Genomic DNA, 22299 nt, shown 5'->3' on the forward strand with positions numbered 1-22299 from the left:
ATATCTCTGGCTTTGGATGGCCACAGTCCTCCACTGTACCTTGGTCCCGCATTCATTTCAAAGGAGTGCTACCCTGTAGCAAGATGGCGGCGCTATTGACGCATTCCATCCAATAGACAACAAAAGGCCAGGCGACATCTAGTGTATATATCTATGAGAGATAACTACTTACTAGGAGCATGTCTATGGTGCCGATTTGGATTAGTCATTTAACTTAAGTTGCATGTTTTTGGATGGTGGGAGGAAACCCACGTGAGCTCGGGGAGAATGTGTTAACTACGCACAGAAACGTTGGCTGGCTTGGACTAGAACCAGTGACGTTCTTGCTGTGAGGCAACAATGCTAACCACTGGGCCACTGTGCCACCCATCTAGGAAAGGAGGAGGAGTAGGGGTGGAAGGGGGGATTCCTCAAAACAAAGATGGCTGTGATATGGAACTTAGGGTATTTATAATGGCTTAGAATTCGTCTGATTGGTGAATCATGAATTGAATACAGCAGGGCCGGCTGCGAGCAATCATAAGCACGTGATCCTCGAAATTAGTTTATAAATAAACTTCACTATGTGACTATCCAAATATGACCTCCTATATGAAATGTGCATTTATTGGCATATATCACATTTCTATATAGGCGATTAAGGGCATTTATTTCTATAAAGATGCATAAACGATGACAGAACTTTCAATTTTAGATGAACTTTTAAAAAAAAAAAAAACAACAACACCAAATAAATTACTAGTATACAACAAACACCAGTCACTTTTCCAGAGCGCTGATCCACTCCTTTTGCGTGGGAGTCATTTATTTCACAGTTTTCCCCTTTGAGAATCATGCAGTATCAGAGTTTCTCCTGGTTTAGATGACCGTGCAGCGATGACTGGTGTCTGGACTGACGCTGGAGCCGCCGTCGGTTTTTACCGTGGTTTTAGACGAGCTGATCTGCGAGCGTAACTCTTTGCGATGGCAGAGCCGATCTCTGTAGTTCTGGGCGAAAAGCAGTAGCATAAGCGGGTTGATGCAGCTGTGAGAGTAGCTCAGGCAGATGCTGATGTTGTATGCGTACACAAATGCACTGGTGGGATGCTGGATACTCAGATTGATCATTTGGATGACGTGATATGGAGACCAGCAGACTAAAAACAACGCGATCACCATCAGAACCGTTTTGGTGGCACGTTTGGCCCAAACCGACTGCTTGCGTTTGACCCGACGGATGGAGCGGAACACATGGTACAGAGTCAGAGTGTAAAACGTGCAGATTATGATGAGCGGGATCATGAATCCCAGCATGGACTGGTAGAGCGTGTACCAATACATATCCTGAGGCCCTTCCAGGTCGATCATACAGATGTCCATGCTCTTCTTGGAGGTCACCTTGGCGTAAATCATGACCGGGATGCTCAGGAGGAAACTGCCCACCCATACCATGATATTAATGATGATGGTCCACTGGATGGTTCTCTTTTCGGATGTAGGATGGACGATTGCAATGTATCTGGAAGAAAAAACATTAAAAATAATTATATAGTGTGTTATAGCAAAGATTATAGGATTCACAAGACGAGTCACTTTTATAGGTGGGAATGGGGATAAGTGTATGGGGAAGAAAGCCCCGCCTTCTAGTACAGGAGCCAATCAGTGATCACTACAGACTGAGGATTCTCCAGCTGGAACAGACGTGAGATTGAAACATTTAGAAATGAAATTAAAGAGACAGCGGTTGTTTAAATTTATTGGTGATTCCTTTATTCGAAAAGTAACCGTAAGCTTGACAAGCAGTTTTGGAGGATTTGATGTTTCCCGATTCAAACAGAATGCCAGAGAGGCATTACAAAGATGGCCATTGAGTGGAATGACCTGCCTTAAAGCATACCTGTCAACCCTCCCGTTTTTCCCGGGATTCTCCCGTATTTTACTGTTCTATCCCGCTATCATCACTTAAAAGCTTGCAAAAACGGAAATGCTTGTAGTTTCTGCCAACTCGACTCTACACCATAACTTTTCAATCCAGATGGATGGGGCAACCATTACTGCATCCAAAATGGTGAAAAGCCTTGGAGTAACGATTGATGACCAACTAAACTTCTCTGACCACATTTCTAGAACTGCTCGATCGTGCAGATTCACACTCTATAACATCAGAAAGATCCGACCCTTCTTATCTGAACATGCAGCTCAACTCCTTGTTCAAGCTCTTGTTCTCTCCAAACTGGATTACTGCAACTCTCTACTAGCTGGGCTTCCAGCTAACTCTATCAAGCCTCTTCAACTGCTCCAGAACGCAGCACCACGAGTGGTCTTCAATGAACCTAAACGAGCACATGTCACTCCGCTGCTAGTCCGTTTGCACTGGCTGCCAGTTGCTGCTCGCATCAAACTCAAAGCTCTGATGTTTGCCTACAAAGCGACTTCTGGCTTTGCTCCTTCTTATCTGCTCTCACTTCTGCAGATCTATGTGCCCTCCAGAAACTTGCGTTCTGTGAATGAACGTCGCCTCGTGGTTCCATCCCAAAGAGGGAAGAAATCACTTTCGCGAACGCTCACGCTCAATCTGCCCAGTTGGTGGAATGAACTCCCTAACTGCATCAGAACAGCAGAGTCACTCGCTACTTTCAAGAAACGACTAAAAACCCAACTATTTAGTCTCCACTACACTTCCTAATCTGCAATTGCCTCTCTGAATATCACACTAACTGTACCAAAAAAAAAAAAATACTATTACTACTAATACTTCCCTTCTTAGACTTTACAGACCTGAAACTTGCCTATAGCACTTATTCATTGTTGCTCTTAGTTGTGAAAATTGCTTCCTTGTCCTCATTTGCAAGTCGCTTTGGATAAAAGCGTCTGCTAAATGACTAAATGTAAATGTAAATGTAAAAAGTATTTTCCCGTATTTCCAGCCTTTCTCTGAACAGCCGAGCCTCCCTATACGCAACCCATACCGCCGAACCACCAGGGGTCGCCCCTTGCTCTAAAACTTGAGTCTTCTGTGCTTTCGCTTTGTTTAGGAAAGAAAACACTTATAAATAAATATTAAAAATGGCGGGATTCCCTTTCCTTTTGATTAAATCCCTTTTTATGTTGGGCAGATCCCTTATTTTCACATACCAATGTTGACAGGTATGCCTTAAAGGGACTTTGGTTATACTTTGTGGCTGCTTGATTTTGATTGGATGATGATAATTATATGGAGTGCTGTTATTTTAATATAAACACACAGTTAAAATAGTTCCCGGCTGTTTTTGAGCATTACAGTTCATTATTACATGGAGGTCTGGCATACTTGATTCTGATTGGATGATGATCATTATATGGTGGGATGTTATTTATTTATTCATTCATTTTCTTTTCGGCTTAGTCCCTTTATTAATCTGAGGTCGCCACAATGGAATGAACTGCCAACTTATCCAGCATATGTTATACACAGCGGATGCCCTTCCAGCTGCAAGCCAACTCTGGGAAACATCCATACACACTCATTCACACTCATACACTACGGACAATTTAGCCTACCCAATTCACCTGTACCGCATGTCTTTGGACTGTGTGAGGGAATCCGGAGCACCCAGTGGAAACGCATGCGAACGCAGGTAGAACATGCAAACTCCACACAGAAACGCCCACTGGCTCGAACCAGCGACCTTCTTTCTGCGAGGCGACAGCACTACCTACTGCACCACTGTGTTGCCAATTGGTGTCCGGTTATTTTCATTTAAAATCTCAGCTAAAGTAGTTCCAAGCTGGTCACAACTGACTCTTAAAGAGAATGGGAGATGCGACTCTGATTGGATTAATGCACGTTATAACTTATTAAACACACCCATAACTCATTAAGCACAACCCTGTTATATCATGTGCCGGAAACAGAGTGTAGTTTTCTGTTCTTAAAATAGCTAAACTGGATTCAGACACACCCTTAATTCTTCTGCGCCATATGCTTTAGACTTTGCGCCTAGATCGTAAAAAATAAAACCCTATATATGGCTGCTTTCAATACAGTCGATCATGTTGACAATTTAGAACAGGGGTCACTAATCTCGTTCCTGGATGTCTGGTGCCCTGCAGGGTTTAGCTCCAACTTGCCTCAACACACCTTCCTGGGTGTTTCTAGTATAATATACCTTGATTAGCTTGTTCAGGTGTGTTTGATTAGGGTTGGAACTAAAATCTGCAGCACACCGGAACAACACCTCCAAGAACAAGTTTGGTGATCCCTGATTTAGAACATAGTGTTTGAGTAAAGGTTGTAGTTTTAGATTAGTTTAACTTATATTATACAATTAGGAGCTTTTCAGTGAACATTACTCAATGCGTTTTGCCCTGTGGGGTTCCCCAGGGCTCTGTTTTGGCTCCTTTGCTCTTTTCTCTCTGTATGCTCCCTCTTGGCTCGCATTTAACAAAACATTATTTGTTGCTTCAATATTATGCAGATGACACCCAGGATTATTTGCCTGTCAAACACAATTCTGTGCGTCTTGAGTCTCTCACGGCATGCTTGACAGATGTAAAGGCTTTGCTGTTATTAAATTTAATACAATGCTTAATTTCAGTGAAAAGAAACTAAAACTTTTTTTCAGTCAGTCGGACTTCTTGAACTCCTCAAAATTGAATGTCTCTGTGTTTGAAAACAATTGTAAAAATCATGTGTTTTATTTTTCATCATGGCCTATAGTTTGACCGATACAGTTGAAGTCAGAATTATTAGCCCCGTTTTGATTTTTTTCTTCTTTTTTTAAATATTTCCCAAATGAAGTTTGACAGAGCAAGGAAATTTTCACAGTATGTCTGATAATATTTTTTGTTCTAGAAAAAGTCTTATTTGTTTTATTTTGGCTAGAATAAAAGCAGTTTTGAATTTTTTTAAAAGTATTTTTGGGACAAAATTATTAGCCTCTTTAAGCTAGTTTTTTTTCCCGAAATAATAATAATTATTATTATTATTATTATCATTATTATTATTATCATTATTATTATTATTATTATTATTATTATTATCATTATTATTATTATTATAATTATTATTATTATTATTATTATTATTATTAATATTATCATTATTATTATTATTATTATCATTATTATTATTATTATTATTATCATTATTATTATTATCATTATTATTATTATTATTATTATTATTATCATTATTATTATTATCATTATTATTATTATTATTATTATTATTATTATCATTATCATTTTTATTATTATCATTATTATTATTATCATTATTATTATTATTATTATCATTATTATTATTATTATTATTATCATTATTATTATTATTATTATCATTACTATTATTATTATTATTATTATTATTATTATTATCATCATCATTATTATTATTATTATCATTATTATTATTATTATTATTATTATTATTATCATTATTATTATTATTATTATTATTATTATTATTACTCCTAGCATCTTTAAGTCCAGCTTTATTTTTAGAGCATATGGCTGATACTTTGGGTAATACACATATACACTTAATACACAAATACACTTTATTAAACGTGGCCATCACCTATATAACTGCATTTTAACTATGCTTAAATATAATAACTTTAACCGTTTAAAACATATTAGTTGCTAGTTAATTAGTTAAAGTTATTAGTAACTACTAATACCACTTAATAGTATGGTATAAGGCGACGCAGTGGCGCAGGTAGTGCTGTCGCCTCACAGCAAGAAGGTCGCTGGGTCACCTGGCGTTTCTGTGTGGAGTTTGCATGTTCTGCCTGCGTTCGCATGGATTTCCACCGGATGCTCCGGTTTCCCCCACAGTGCAAAGACATGCGGTACAGGTGAATTGGGTAGGCTAAATTGTCCGTAGTGTATGAGTGTGAATGAGTGTGTTTCCCAGAGATGGGTTGCAGCTGGAAGGGCATCCGCTGCGTAAAACATATGCTGGATAAATTGGTGGTTTATTCCGCTGTGGCGATCCCGGATTAATAAAGGGACTAAGCCGAAAAGAAAATGAAATGAGTATGGTATAAAAACACTATGATAATTGCACTGTTGATCAATTTAATGCACTCTCGCTTAATTAAAATTAGGAATTTTGTTTATTAAATCTTACTGACGCCATGTTTTAAAGAGTATTTGTCTTAATCTTGCTCACTGGGGGTATTACTTTGCACATTCTGTTCAAAACTGAAATAGGCTGACTTGTCTTGAATCTTGGAAAGCAAACAGATCACATGCTGCAGAGCAAGAGACAGATTTCCAACAATTGCATTTGCTCTCTTTGTATTCTGTGAGATTTAAATCTGATAAAAGCCTTTGTGTAGAATCAAGAGATGTGTACTCCACTACCACCACTTCTACTACTTTTTCTTCTTCTATGCTGCTTTGACACAATCTACAATCAAGACATTGAAAACTTATTATCCTATTCATTTCTATTGGTATTTAGCTCATTGTGCTGCTTGATGTTGCAAACTTCATTTATTTTCCTTTTGCTTAGCTACTTATGTATCAGGGGTTGCCACAGCGGAATGAACCGCCAACCATTCCGGCATATTACTGTATTTTACCGGCGATTACTGTAACGGCCTCCTCACTGGCCTTCCCAAAAAGACAGTCAGACAGTTGCAGCTCATCCAGAACGCTGCGGCCAAAATTCTGACCAGAAGCAGGAAATCAGAGCACATCACACCTGTCCTCAGGTCTTTACACTGGCTGCCAGTTACATTCAGAATAGAGTTTAAAGTATTATTACTGGTCTATAAATCACTAAATGGCCTAGGAGCTCAATACATTACAGATATGCTCACTGAATACAAACCCAACAGATCACTCAGATCTTTAGGATCTTATAAACTAGAAATTCCAAGAGTTCAGTCAAAGCAGGGTGAATCAGCTTTCAGCCACTATGCCCCTCGCTACTGGAATCAGCTTCCAGAAATGATCAGATGTGCACCAACATTAGGCATGTTCAAATCCAGACTGAAAACGCATCTGTTTAGCTGTGCCTTTACTGTATGAGCACTGTGCTGCGTCCGACAGATCGCACTATTATGTTTTTTTCTTTTTCATTCTTTCATAACCTGTTTTAACTTATTTTAATTTGTTTTTATCTGTTTTTAAATCATTTTTATTGTCTGCATTTTATGTTCCTAAACTTGTCTTGTTAATTCCGGTTTATGTAAAGCACTTTGAATTGCCACTGTGTATGAAATGTGCTATATAAATAAACTTGCCTTGCCTTGCCTTGCCATATGATTTACGAAGCAGATGCTCTTCCATTCGAAATCCAATACTGGGAAACACCCTATACACACTCATTCCCACACACACACATTCATACACTACGGCCAATTTGGTTTATTCAATTCACCTATAGCACATGTGATTGGACTCTAGGGGAAACCAGAGGACCCAGAGGAAACCCACGCCAACACCGGGAGAACATGCAAACTCCACACAGAAACACCAACTAAACCAGTCGAGACTCAATCCGGCGACAGCATGTAGTTTGACTGTTTACTGTCATTTATTATTCCTAGTCACTTCCCTATATGCAAATGAATCTGCAGTTTTAAAACAATCCCAGAAAAGAGCGCTCTTCTGCATTACAGAATAACAACAAAATAAATTAAAGATGACTTCAATCGACTGATTCATGTTGAGTCCATCAGCATCATTGTTACTAATTACTTTAATTACTAATCATTACATAATTAGCATTAAATTTAAATTACTTTTTTAATCACTGTCTGAAAAGCCAGATGAATACAGCGCTAATTATGCAGTTTTTATTAATTATTTAAATTAGGAATTTACTTAATAGGGAATTAAATTACTTGACTTAAAACTATTAAATGTCTATACGTGTCAACACATTAAAAATGTCAATTAAACTCTTAATTATTCATATTTTATTATTTTGGCTTTTGGCTTTATTTAAAAATGTTAATAATTCAGCATTTTAATAAATAATAATAATAAAAAAACATAACATTGTTTAGTTAACCTATAGATTTGCTTTTAAAAAAGAAATCCTAAACACAATGTAATAAAACATGAAATGTTCAATGCAACAACACCATATTTCCGGCAGCCGGCAGCTGGCTCTCTGCGATTCGCATGGTCGCCCACTGAAGGGACCACATGGGAAAGCTAGTTTGCTGCTGGAAGTGGTGTTGGTGAGACCAGCTGGGGAGCTCAACCTAGTCTGAGTCCTAACGCCCTAATATATTGATGAAGACTATACTGCTTAGTAAGTGCCGTCTTTCAGATGAGACATTAAACCAAGGTCATTCAAATCCCAGGATGTCCTTCGAAAAAGAGTAGGGGTTTAACCCTGCCACCCTGGCCAAATTTGCCCACTGGCCTCTATCCATCATGGCCTCCTAACCATCCCCATATTATAATCGGCTTCATCACTCGGTCTTCTCTCCACCAATTAGCCGGTGAGCTGTCTGGTGCAATAAGGCTGCTGCTGCATCATCCAGCTGGATGCTGCACACTGGTGGTGGATGAGGAGATTCCTCCAAAAATGATTAACTACCCATTTACATGACACTTCAGCGTCAAAGCTTCCCAATCACTTTGACTGGGTGATGTCGAGCGTTACCGAACTGAATTGTGGATCTGTCAGCGCCGCTTCAGTGGCGTTGCTCACTGCACAAGTTGGAACTTTCTCAACTTTTCAAGCACCAATGAAAATCAGATCACTTTATGCAAATATCCCAGCTCAGATGTGCGGACTAATTTCATTGGCTGAGGCTGCTATAACAATCGCGTTAGACACACCATCTGTTAACCTTTGATGCTGAAGCCCTGTTTTAATCAGGTGTAAATCGCTTTGAGTGTCCAGAAAAGCGTTATATAAATGTAAGGTATTATTATTATTATTATTATTATTATTATTATTATTATGGGCGATGCAGTGGCACAGTAGGTAGTGCTGTTGCCTCACAGCAAGAGGGTCGCTGGGTCGAGCCTCGGCTCAGTTGGCGTTTCTGTGTGGAGTTTGCATGTTCTCCCTGCGTTCGAATGGGTTTACTCTGGTTGCTCCGGTTTCCCCCACAGTCCAAAGACATGCGGTACAGGTGAATTGGGTAGGCTAAATTGTCCGTAGTGTATGAGTGTGTGTGAATGAGTGTGTGTGGATGTATCCCAGAGATGGGTTGCAGCTGGAAGGACATCCGCTGCATAAAACATATGCTGGATAAGTTGGCAGTTCATTCTGCTGTGGTAACCCCAGATTAATAAAGGGACTAAGCCGACAAGAAAATGAATGAATGTGTGTATATATATATATATATATATATATATATATATATATATATATATATATATATATATATATATATATATATATTTATATATATTATTATTTTATTTTATTTTTCTATTTTATTTTATTTTTTTTATTTCTTTATTTTTATTTTATTTTTATTTTTTTAGAGAGGCCCTTGGATTTGCTATAACCCCAGGGCCCAAGATGTTCCTAATCCGGCCCTGCCCCTGCCTACCTTTTATTGTCATTAACATGTTAATGCATGTGCACAAAAATTGATCTTCTTTATTTGATTAAAAAATTAATCGTAATATCTTTAATTGCATTACTGCATAATATATGAATATAAAAAAGTATACTATATTCGGTCAGGAACAAATCTCACTAACTTACTTGATCAGTTTATTGTTAGAATGTTGTTTAATGTCTTTGAAATAAGTTTGTATAAGAAACAACAATTACTCAGCTTCTCGGACTGGATTTAAACACAACTGTTGACTTTTTTTACACTATTTAAACATGTATTTTATTATTTAGTAATGGTAATTATACCTAAAAAATAGGAAGTAACTATTTTTCCAATGGATAAGTATTTTACTGTCCCACCTACTGATTAAACCCAACACTGTACATCAAGTACTTCAAAAGGCAAATTCATGTGTCAGTACAGTACACTATATATCTTTAAATAGATTGTTGGGTCATTCAGTACATGACTTGGCAAAAGATCATGAAAATGTGCAGCTAACATGCTTCATCTCAGTAACTCCAAGCATGTGACGCAGTGAAAATAAAAACAGCAGGATCCCTTTTGGGAAAACAGCATCAACACTGTATGAAGAAGTGTTATAATAGAGCTTTATCATCTAATCACACTGAGGCCTTCTGGGAGGCTCATATGCCTTTGACACACACACACACACACACACACAGCTAAGCAAAAACTCTCCTCTGCACTCCACATTGTGCGTACGTGATGAGGTATTGTGTGTTAAAGTGCTTTTGTGAGCCATAAATATACGCAAGAGGGAGTTTCAAAGTCACACAGCAGTCCTTCCTTGCAGATATAAAGCAGAAAGATGATCAATATCAGCGTGCTTCATTTCTCAAGGACGTGTCGTGTGGATCACGCTCTTGACAGATGCATTGATTTCTGCCTTTTTTGCATAGAGGAATGTCCAGATCAGTGTTTGGGCTGTAATTCGGTGGGAATCTGCTCTGTAATTAAGTTTTGAATGAAGAATGCTGTACTTTTGACCTCAACTCTGATGTTCTTTGTATTATTTAAAGCAGTGGTTCTCAAGCGGTTTTCACCAAGTACCACCTCAGAAATAAATGTCTCTCCAACCATTATAATGACTGCCATTGAAATACATAGTAGGCCCTATTAAGCGGCTACAATTTATTACAAAACTTCAGATTAATTCTTATTTAATTAATTCTTATAATTCTTATGCCACCTTAAACATAATAAATAGCTTGAACAAAAACAAACTTACAGGTAAAAAAAAAAGGATAAATAAAACGACAACGTTTAAATTAAAATGTATTTTTAAATGTTAATTAAAACTGGCACTGTTTTAAAAAAAGTTAAAAGAAAACTGCTGTACATAAATGTAAAGTATTATAATAAAATAGCCTATTCATCAAAACCTGCAAACGTTTCTTGGACCTCATAAATATACTGTAGGTTATACTGTATGTCATAATATTCATTTATAACTCAGTTTGAAAAAATTTGAAATATACGTTGCTTGTATATATGTCTTATTTGTATATCTTTGAGATCTAAACGTTAACTTGTATTTTAAATATATGAATTGGATTTACATATTTAAATTAGAAATAAAATCTGCTTACTGCTCGTTAGAGTAGGCTATGTGTGTCAAAGAAGCAAGTGATTAAACTATACCTGTCAACATTGGGATATAAAAATACGACATACGCCCCAACAACCGTTTCAAGTATAGGGAGGAAAATAACCTCAAATGATAGAATACATAACAAAAATTAGAAAAATGAAAACAAAATAAAAGGTTTAGCCTATTAAAATCAATTTCCTGAACACGTTGTTGTTATCGTAAGCGTCAAAGGGTTAAAAGTGTGTTCATTTTATTTTTACTTGAGTTATTCTGCGATTCCTCCGCGTGCTACTAGAAGGGAGCCTGAGTACCACTCGTGGTACAAGTACCACAGTTTGAGAACCACTGATTGACAGGGATAGTTCACCCTTAAATGAACATTTAGGCAGTGTAATCCCCCTTAAGTGGTTACAAGTGTTTATGGGTTTCTTTTTTCCTTTGAACACAAAAGAAGATATTTTGAAGAATGCTGAAAACCTGTAACCATTGAGTTCCATTATTTGTTTTTCCTACTACAGAGTTTTCTTCCAAATATCTCCAACTCAATAGTTATTTGTTTTAAAGCTTTATGATTTTGTTTCTTCTGTTGAACACAAAAGAAGATATTTTAAAGAATGTTTAAAACCTGTAACCATTGACAGGTGTAAACTTAGTGATTTGGGGGCCCTTAGCAATTCCAATATGGGGCCCTAGCATTTTTGGAGAAAAAAACAACTGCATGTTAAAAAGTATGCATATATATATATATATATATATATATATATATATATATATATATATATATATATATATATATATATATGGTCACACTTTACAATAAGGTTCATTAGTTAATGTTAATTAATGCATTTACTAACATGAGCAAATAATGAACAATACATTTACTACTGTATTTGCTTATGTTAGTTAACGTTAGTTAATGAAAATTCAGTAGTTCATTGTTAGTTCATGTTAACTCATGGTGCATTAACTAACAAGCATGGACTTGGATGTTAATAATGCATTAGTAAATGTTCAATTATGATTAATAAATGCTGTACATGGGTTGTTCATGATTAGTTCATGTTAGTAAATGCATTAACTAATGAAACCTTATTGTAAAGTGTTATAAAAATTTAAAATAAGTAAAAGCAAACACTTTAAAGTGTACACTGCAAAAATGCTGGGTTCCAAACACTTGATAAGGAGAACATAGCTTTTACAAATTTAAGTGGATTGAACATGAAACAACTAAGTTGTCCCACAAACATAAAACACACAAATAAGCAGTCAGAACAAACAGCAAACGTCATTTTTTGAGTGTATAATGCTGGGTTAACACAATTGGTTTACATTGGAACAACATGAAGAAATTAAATTAACGTATTAGCTTTTACAAATTTAGGTGGATTAAACATGAAACAACTAAGTTGTCCCCCCAAAAAAACTTCAAGAATTGTGTTGTTTCAGCTCATTTAAAATAAGCAGTCAGAACAAACAGCAAACCTCATTTTAGAGTGTACACTTTAAAAAATGCTGTTTTAACACAATTGGTTTACATTGGAACAACATGAAGGAATTAAATTAACGTATTAGCTTTGACAAATTTAAATGGGTTGAACATGAAACAATTAAGTTGTGGCAACAAAAACAGTAAGAAATGTGTTGTTTCAGCTCATTTAAAATAAGTAATTTGAACAAACAGCAAACATCATGTTTTGAGTGTACACTTTAAATAAATACAGTATGCTGGGTTTCATACACTTGATTTTTGTCGGGAAAACATGAGGAACCTAAATTAACGTATAAGCTTTTACAAATTTAAGTGGATTGAACATGAAACAACTAAGTTGTCCCCCCCAAAAAATTAATCATCTCATTTCAAATAAGCAGTCAGAACAAACAGCAAACCTCATTTTTAGAGTGTACACTTTAAATAATGCTGGGTTTACACAATTGATTTACATTGGAACAACATGAAGAAATTAAATCAACGTATTAGTTTTTTACAAATTTAAGTGGGTTGAACATGAAACAATTAAGTTGTCCCCAAAAAACTCAAGAATTATGTTGTTTCATTTTATTTTAAATGTGTAATTTGAACTAACAAGAAACATTTTATGAGTGCACTGTAAAAAGTGCTGGGTTTACACAATTGATTCTTATTGGAGCAGCATGAAAAAAAAATATTAACATTTTCGCTTTTACAAATTTAAGTGGATTGAACATGAAACAACTAAGTTGTGGCAACAAAAACAGTAAGAAATTTGTTGTTTCAGCTCATTTAAAATATGTAATTTGAACAAACAGCAAACATCATTTTTTTGAGTGAAATGCTGGGTTTACACAATTGATTTACATTGGAACAACATGAAGGAATTAAATTAACGTATTAGCTTTTACAAATTTAAGTGGGTTGAACATGAAACAATTAAGTTGCCCCCCCCCCCCCCCCCCCCAAAAAAAAACATCAAGATTTGTGTTGTTTCAACTTATTTTAAATGTGTAATATGAACTAACCACAAACATCCTTTAATGAGTGCACTGTAAAAAGTGCTGGCTGTACACAATTGATTGTTATTGGAACAACATGGAAAAAATTCAATGACCATATTCGTTTTTACAAATTTAAGTTGGTTGAACACAGAACAACTAAGTTGTTGCAACAAAACAGTAAGAAATGTGTTGTTCCAGCTTATTTAAAATAAGTAATTTGAACAAACAGCAAACATAATTTTTTTGAGTGTACACTATAAAAAATGCTGGGTTTACACAACTGATTGTTATTGGAACAACATGAAGGAATTAAATTAACGTATAAGCTTTTACAAATTTAAGTGGATTGAACATGAAACAACTAAGTTGTCCCCCCAAAAAAACTTCAAGAATTGTTTTGTTTCAACTCATTTCAATTAAGCAGTCAGAACAAACAGCAAACCTCATTTTTAGAGTGTACACTTTAAAAAATGCTGGGTTAACACAACTGATTTACATTGGAACAAAATGAAGGAATTAAATTAACGTATTTGTTTTATTACAAATGTAAGTGGGTTGAACATGAAACAACTAAGTTGTCCCACAAAACCCCTCAAGAATTGTGCTGTTTTAGCTCATTTTAAATAAGTAATTTACAGCAAACGTCATATATTGAGTGTACACTATAAATAAATATGCTGGGTTAAACACACTTGAGTTTTATTGGAACAACATGAAGAAATTAAAATAACATTATTCAAAAAAAAAAAAAACCTCAACTGTTGTTAGCGCTAATTTTATAATAGGTAGATTGAACAAACAGCGAATGTAGTTTTCTAAAAGTGTTCACTACAAAAATGCTGGGTTTACACAATTTTTGTAATTAAATTAATGTATTAGTGTTTACAAATTTAAGAGGATTGAACATAAAAACAAATAAGTTTGCAAACAAAACAATAAGAATTCAGCTTATTTTAAATAAGTAATTTGAACAGCAAACACTCTCGAGTGTACACTGTTAGAAATGCTGCGGGTTCCACACATTTTATTAGGTTAATGCACAGTTTTTTACAAATTTAAGTAGATTTAGCATAAAATAATTAAGTTGACTCAGGAATTGTGTCGTTTCATCTCACTTTAAATATGTAGTTCGAGCAAACAGCAAATGTCGTTTTTGAGTGTACACTGCATAAAAATGCTGGGTTTACACTTGATTTGAATTAAATTAATGTATTAGTTTATACAAATTTAAGGGGATTGAACATGAAACAACGAAGTTGTCACAACAAAAACAATAATAATTGTGCTGAGTCTATTTTAACTAAGTAATTTTGAACTAAGCAAACATTTCACTGTAAAAAAAAAATGCTGGGTTCCACACACTTGATTAAATTGACATATATGTTTTACCAATTTAAGTGGATTTAAAATTAAACAAGTAAGTTGTCCCTTCAAAAACAACTTATGAATTGTGTTGTTTCATCTTATTTTAAACATGTAGTTCGAGCAAACAACAAATGTCATTTGTTTTGTGTGTGTGTGTGCATATATTTCTGAAAGTTTGCAGATCTCACCTGTCAATGCAGAGCACAGTCACGATGCCCACTGTGGTAAACTGGTTACTGACGTCCACCACCACCACAGCTTTACACATGAAGTGCCCAAACACCCACTGCCTGTCTCGGACCAGCTGATGGATGTTGAAGGGCATCACCAGCAAGAACAACAGGTCTGCGATGGCCAAGTTTAACACGTAAATATCAGACACCATCTTCTTCTTGCAGGACGCCACGGCGTAAATCACCAGGCTGTTGGCCAGAACCCCGACCGAGCACAGGACGCCGTAGATTGTGGGGAAAATGTGCATGAAAGACGCGATGTCTATGATGCTGTAGGACGGGACGGTCCGGTTCACGCACGAAATGTTGGAGGAGTTTGCAAAATCAGAATCGCAAAATATATCCGAAGCGTTCATGTTTAATTATAAATAAGAGTTCGCTTAAAAAAAAAGAATAAATAACTATTAAAAAAGTTGTCGCGCGCGCAATTACGCAAGCTTTTACGCGGCGCTCTATTTCATATTCACAGCGTTTAAAGTTGAAGTTAAAGTTTCCCTCTGGTGTCGGTGGTCGACCAGTTAATATTCGTCGTGCTTTTCATTAAGTTTGCCGAACACTCGGTCTCTTGAGATGTTGTTTAGTGCATGTAAGCGCGCGTCTGTCTCCACCAGTTCTGCTGTTTGAAGAGACGAGCGTGTCTCCACCCTTTCAGAGCTCCTCTCTGCTCTCCATCACGCTCATATCCGAGAGGAAAAGTGCTTTAAAATTTAGTTATGCACTGCACGACGATCCGAAGATGAATGTATAGGCTGCTATGGTGTTTTTTAATCATTTCATTTATTGTACATATTACAGGGCGTCACGGTGGCGCAGTGAGCACGATCGCCTCAAACCAAGAAGGTCGCTGGTTCAAGCCCCGGCTAGGTCAGTTGGCATTTATGTGGAGTTTGCATGTTGCACGAGTTTCCCCGTGTTTGCGTGGGTTTCCTCCGGGTGCTCCGGTTTCACCCACAGTCCAAACACATGCGGGGAATTGAACAAGCTAAATTGGCCAGTGTATGTGTGTTGTTTCCCAGTGATTGTTTTTGTAAAACATATGCCGAATAAGTTGGCAGTTCATTCCCCTGTGGCGACCCCTGATTATTAAAGGGAAAAATAAATACTATATTATTATACTATTTAATGAATGCCACAGCATACTGTAGTTTTACTGTAGTGAACTGATAGATTGTAGTGTATATTAGTTTTTATTATTGTAAACTGTGATATTACAGTGTTTTTAACCATGCTATAGTAAAGTATTTGAAGTTTTGGTAATTCTATAGTCTCTAGGCTTATAACACAACAACTAGGGTGAATTTGGGTAATCTGGCACATTGGGTAATCTGGGACTCTTAAGCGTCAGTGTGTTTATTTCTGTTCTAACAAAATTCAGTCAACAGGACTTTTAATTTAAATTTAGAAATATAAGTCACAGATCTCTCTCTCTCTCTCTCTCTCTCTCTCTCTCTCTCTCTCTCTCTCTCTCTCTCTCTCCCTCTGTCCCTCTGGATGGAATTACTGATGCAGAGGAGAGGAAAAACACCTGTTCTACAGTGAAAAAAATTATTCAAAGATGATTCCTTGGCTTTACTAAATTTTTTTTTTACGTTAAGTGGTTGTAAACAATTTATTTTGGCTGAATTTAAACAAACAAATTAATTTTACAGTGTTTTCAATCATGGTTTAGTAAAGTAATTTAAGTTTTGGTAATTCGGTAATACTTTACAATAAGGTTCATTAGTCAATGCATTTACTAACATGAACTAATCATGAACAAAACATGTACAGCATTTATTAATCATAATTGAACATTTACTAATGCATTATTAACATCCAAGTCCATGCTTGTTAACATTAGTTAATGCACCATGAGTTAACATGAACTAACAATGAACTACTGTATTTTCATTAACTAATGTTAACTAACATGAACAAATACAGTAGTAAATGTATTGTTCATTGTTTGTTCATGTTAGTAAATGCATTAGTTAATATTAACTAATGAACCTTATTGTAAAGTGTGACCGGTAATTCTATAGTTACTATAGGCTAGTTACACAACTACTATAAACAAATGGCCCAATACATTGTAGTTTCATTTCAGTCCATTTCAGGGCTTTTCTCTGCTCTCCATCAAACTCATATCTGAGAGGAAAAGGGCTTGATGATTTAGTTATGCACTGCAGGATGATCTGAAGATGAAAATGTAAGCTACTGTGGTGTTGTTGAGCCATATCATTTATTTTGTACATATTATAGCACTTACAACACTTTGTTGGTGAATGCTACAGCATATACTCTAGCAATACTATGGTGAACTGATATATTGTAGCATACACTAGTTTTTATTACAGTAAGCTGTGGTATTACAGTGTTTTTAACCATGTTATTGTAAAGTATTTGAAATATTTGGTGATTCTACAGTTGCTATAGATTAACACAACTACTATAAACAAATGACCGAAATATTCTAGAACTAGCCTATATTATATACAATACATTGTAGTTTTATTTGTTTCCATTATAGAGTTCCTCTCTGCTCTCCATCACACTTATATCTTAAAGGAAAAGGGCTTGGTGATTTAGTTATGCACTGCAGGAGGATTCGAAGATAAAAATATATGGTGATTTTAAAGCATATACTTTATTTTGCACATATTATAGCAATTACAACTCTTTTAGTGAATGCGACAGCATATACTCTAGCTTTAAATATAGTGAACTGACAGATTTTAGCATATGTAAGTTTTTATTACAGTAAACTGTGATATTACAGTGTTTTTAATTATGCTTTAGTAAAGTAATTGAAGTTTTGGTAATTCTATAGTTACTATAGGCTAGTAACACAACTACTATAAACAAATGACCCAATATTCTGTTTCAATACATTGTAGTTTCATTTCAGTCCATTTCAGGGCTTCTCTCTGCTCTCCATCAAACTCATATCTGAGAGGAAAAGGGCTTGATGATTTAGTTATGCACTGCAGGACAATCTGAAGATACAAATACAGGCTACTATGGTGTTTTTGAGCCATACCATTTATTTTGTACATATTATAGCACTTACAACACTTTGTTAGTGAAGGCTACAGCATATCCTCTAGCATTACTATGGTGAACTGATAGATTGTAGCATACACTAGTTTTTATTACAGTAAGCTGTGGTATTACAGTGTTTTTAACCATGTTATTGTAAAGTATTTGAAATATTTGGTGATTCTATAGTTGCTATAGATTAACACAACTACTATAAACAAATGACCGAAATATTCTAGAACTAGCCTATATTATACTATACACTGAAAAAATTGTTGCATGCAGAACTGTTGCAAACAATTTATTTGTGTTGAATTTAAACAAACAAATTAAGTTTATTAATGTTCAACTTAATTTGTTTGTTTAAATTCAACACAGATAAATTGTTTACAACCACTTTACATTAAAAAATTGAGTAAATCCAAGGAGTCATCTCTGAATAATTTTTTTCAGTGTACAATACATTGTAGTTTTATTTGTTTCCATTATAGAGTTCCTCTCTGCTCTCCATCACACTTATATCTAAAAGGAAAAGGGCTTGGTGATTTAGTTATGCACTGCAGGATGATCTGAAGATAAAAATATATGGTGATTTTTAAAGCATATCATTTATCTTGCACATAATATAGCACTTACAACTCTTTTAGTGAATGCTACAGCATATACTCTAGCTTTAACTATAGTGAACTGACAGATTTTAGCATATGTAAGTTTTTATTACAGTAAACTGTGATATTACAGTGTTTTTAATCATGCTTTAGTAAAGTAATTGAAGTTTTGGTAATTCTGTAGTTGCTATAGGCTAGTAACACAACTACTATAAACAAATGACCCAATATTATATTTCAATACATTGTAGTTTCATTTCAGTCCATTTCAGGGCTTCTCTCTGCTCTCCATCAAACTCATATCTGAGAGGAAAAGGGCTTGATGATTTAGTTATGCACTGCAGGATGATCTGATGATACAAATATAGGCTACTATGGTGTTTTTGAGCCATACCATTTATTTTGTACATATTATAGTACTTACAACACTTTGTTAGTGAAGGCTACAGCATATACTCTAGCTTTAGCTATAGTGAACTGATAGATTGTAGCATATGTTAGTTTTTATTACAGTAAACTGTAATATTACAGTGTTTTTAATCATGCTTTAGTAAAATATTTGAAGTTTTGGTAATTCTATAGTTGCTACTAGTAACACAACTACTATAAACAAATGGCCAAATATTCTAGAACTAGCCTATATTATACTACAATACATTGTAGTTTCATTTGTTTCCATTTCAGAGCTCCTCTCTGCTCTCCATCACACTTATATTTAAGAAAAAAAAAGCTTGATGATGTACAGTAGTTATGCACTGGAGGACAATCTGAAGATAAAAATATAGGCTACTAGGGATGTAACGGTATCAGAATTTCACGGTACGGTAATACCTCGGTATTCGGTAATACCTCGGTATGAATGACATACAAATTAGCCATCTATCTGTAGGCTTTGAAACAGGAACTTCAATTTTAATAACAAAAAATTATTAAACCATGTAAAAAAATAAAGTTTCAATTTAGTATTGTTGAAAACTCATCTCATTCAACATTTAATCACTCACTCACTTAGATAGAGATGGGTTTAAAGGAAAATTATCATATAAATATAATCTGGTAAAAGCTGGTATCTCTGGGCATTTACAATGTCCCCTGCAACAGAAAAAAACCCTCTCATTTGGGACTGAGGTTTCTGGGACAAGAGAGATATGACTTGGCCCAGGTTGACAGCAGTGGGTAACGTTGTGCATTGTCTTTCCCCCACTTGAGAGGACAAACCATGAGTGAGATAGAGATCTCATGTCTGCATCAGTCTAAACAGTGTGCTGTGTTTCTGCAGTCCCCATGACTGATTAGTCGTATTCCCCAACTTGCAGGCACGTGCACACACAGTGCTCAACCTGTGCAGTGCACATGCCCTTTTTAGTCTTGGATAGAAAGTTCCCTTCCAAAATGATCAAAAGTGCCCCCGCGATGCGACATACCCTCCGTCCCCGCTTTACAGTACGCGTGCGACAACACAGCTGATAAGAACTCGCGCGACAACACCGCTATTCAGTACGCGCGCGCGACAACACAGCTGATAAGAACTCGCGCGACAACACCGCTATTCAGTACGCGCGCGACAACACAGCTGATAAGAACTCGCGCGACAACACTGCTATTCAGTACGCACGCGACAACACAGCTGATAGGAACTCGCGCGACAACACCACTATTCAGTACGCGCGCGGCGACAACACCCGCTTTAGGGTTTTCCAGCTCTTTTTGAGCCCCGCTTCTAGCAGCACACTCCATTTCCGCATTACTGGATCTGTAGCGACAACAGACCGCAAGGGATTATGGCCAAGCCTGGGCTGATGGGAATTGTAGTTTCCGGTACCTCCCATTCGCTTCTTTCGCCTGAGCAAATTTTCTCAGAAGACCTATAGTTTTACCGAGTCATGCGACTACGGTAATATCGAAAAAAATGAATATTGCGCTATGACGGTATTTACAATACCGTTACATCCCTATAGGCTACCATAGTGTTTTTGAGCCATACCATTTATTTTGTACATATTTTAGATCTTACAACTCTTTGTTGGTGAATGCTACAGCATATACTGTAATTTTAACTATAGTGAACTGATAGATTGTAGTATATATTAGTTTTTATTACAGTAAACTGTTTTACTACGGTGCTTTAACCACGCTGTAGTAAAGTATTTGAAGTTTTGGTGATTCTATTGTTGCTATAGGCTAGTAACACAACTACTATAAACAAATGACCCAATATTCTAGATACAGGGTATATTATACTACAATACATTGTAGTTTAATTTCAGGGCTCCTCTCTGTTCTCCATCACACTCATATACGAGAGGAAAAGGGCTTGATGATTTAGTTATGCACTGCAGGACGATCTACGAATACAGGCTACTATGATGTTTTTGAGCCTACAATTTACTTTGTTCATATTATAGCACTTACAACTCTTTGTTAGTGAAAGCTACAGCATAAACTGTATTTTTTAACTATAGTGAACTCATAGATTGTAGTATATGTTTAGTATAGTAACACAACTACTATAAACAAATGACCCAGTATTCTAGATACAGGGTATACTATACTAAAACACATTGTAGTTTCATTTCAATCAATTTCAGGGATTTTCTCTGCTCTGCCTCGCACTCGTATGTGAGAGGAAAAAGGCTTGATGATTTAATTATGCACTGCAGGATGATCTAAAGATAAAAAATATAGGCTACTGTGGTGTTTTTGAGCTATATCATTTATTTTGTACATTTTATAGTACTTGCAACTCTTTGTTAGTGAATGCATATACTCTAACTTTAACTAAAGTTTCAAGAGTTCACACTTAGATATTTTTTGACAACTGTTTGCAGGATTGGCATGCTGTCCCGGGAGAGAACCAGGGCTGGACTGGGGCAAAAAATCGGCCCTGGCATTTTGGGCCAGAGCGGCCCACTAAATTCAATCAAAATGCTATCTATCTATGCACGTCCAATATTTTTAGCAACTCATATTCTAAAAAACACAAAAGCCATATATTTGAAATAAATACAAACTTCAATCTCAATTTAATTTCTGTATACTGTCCATAAAGATATTTGTTGAGTTCTAAAAAAATACACTATTCTTTCATTTATTTTTCTTCGCATTGGTCCCTTATTTATCAGGGGTTGCTCCAGTGGAATGAACTGCCAACTATTCCAGCATGTTTTATGCAGCAGATGCCTTTCCAGCCACAACCCACTATTGGAAATCACCCATACACACTCATTCACACACACTCATACACTACAGCCAATTTAGCGTATTCAATACACTATTCACTCAGCCTATATTCAATAATAAACATAACAAAAGCTGCCTGCTGATGCATGGGTAAATCTTCAAAGGGACCCGTGTACTTTATAACCTCATTCACCTCATCCTGCTTGCTGTTTCACTATCTAAACAATGAAAACATAATATGTCTAATTTGTTTCATTTTGATATTATGATTAACAGATGCCAAACAGCCTCGTGTA

The 22299-nt window shown here is 35.8% G+C and overlaps 1 protein-coding gene and 1 long non-coding RNA gene across 2 annotated transcripts in view; one reads left to right on the plus strand and one right to left on the minus strand.

Moving 5' to 3' along the window:
• The window catches only part of LOC141377615 (uncharacterized), a 59707-nt gene extending 42975 nt beyond the window's left edge, over positions 1-16732 (plus strand). The window contains exon 3 of the long non-coding RNA XR_012390034.1: positions 15139-16732. This is a non-coding gene — a long non-coding RNA (uncharacterized lncRNA). The remainder of the gene's footprint in view (positions 1-15138) is intronic.
• On the minus strand, positions 183-15798 carry mchr2b (melanin concentrating hormone receptor 2b). The gene is given in 2 exon segments (NM_001423431.1): positions 183-1498; positions 15153-15798. Coding segments are annotated over 2 exon segments (1041 nt in total). The 5' UTR covers positions 15554-15798; the 3' UTR covers positions 183-858.
• Positions 16733-22299: the final 5567 nt, after the last annotated feature.

The sequence above is a fragment of the Danio rerio genome, chromosome 14 (assembly GCF_049306965.1).
Source record: "Danio rerio strain Tuebingen ecotype United States chromosome 14, GRCz12tu, whole genome shotgun sequence".
Lineage (NCBI taxonomy): Eukaryota > Metazoa > Chordata > Actinopteri > Cypriniformes > Danionidae > Danio > Danio rerio.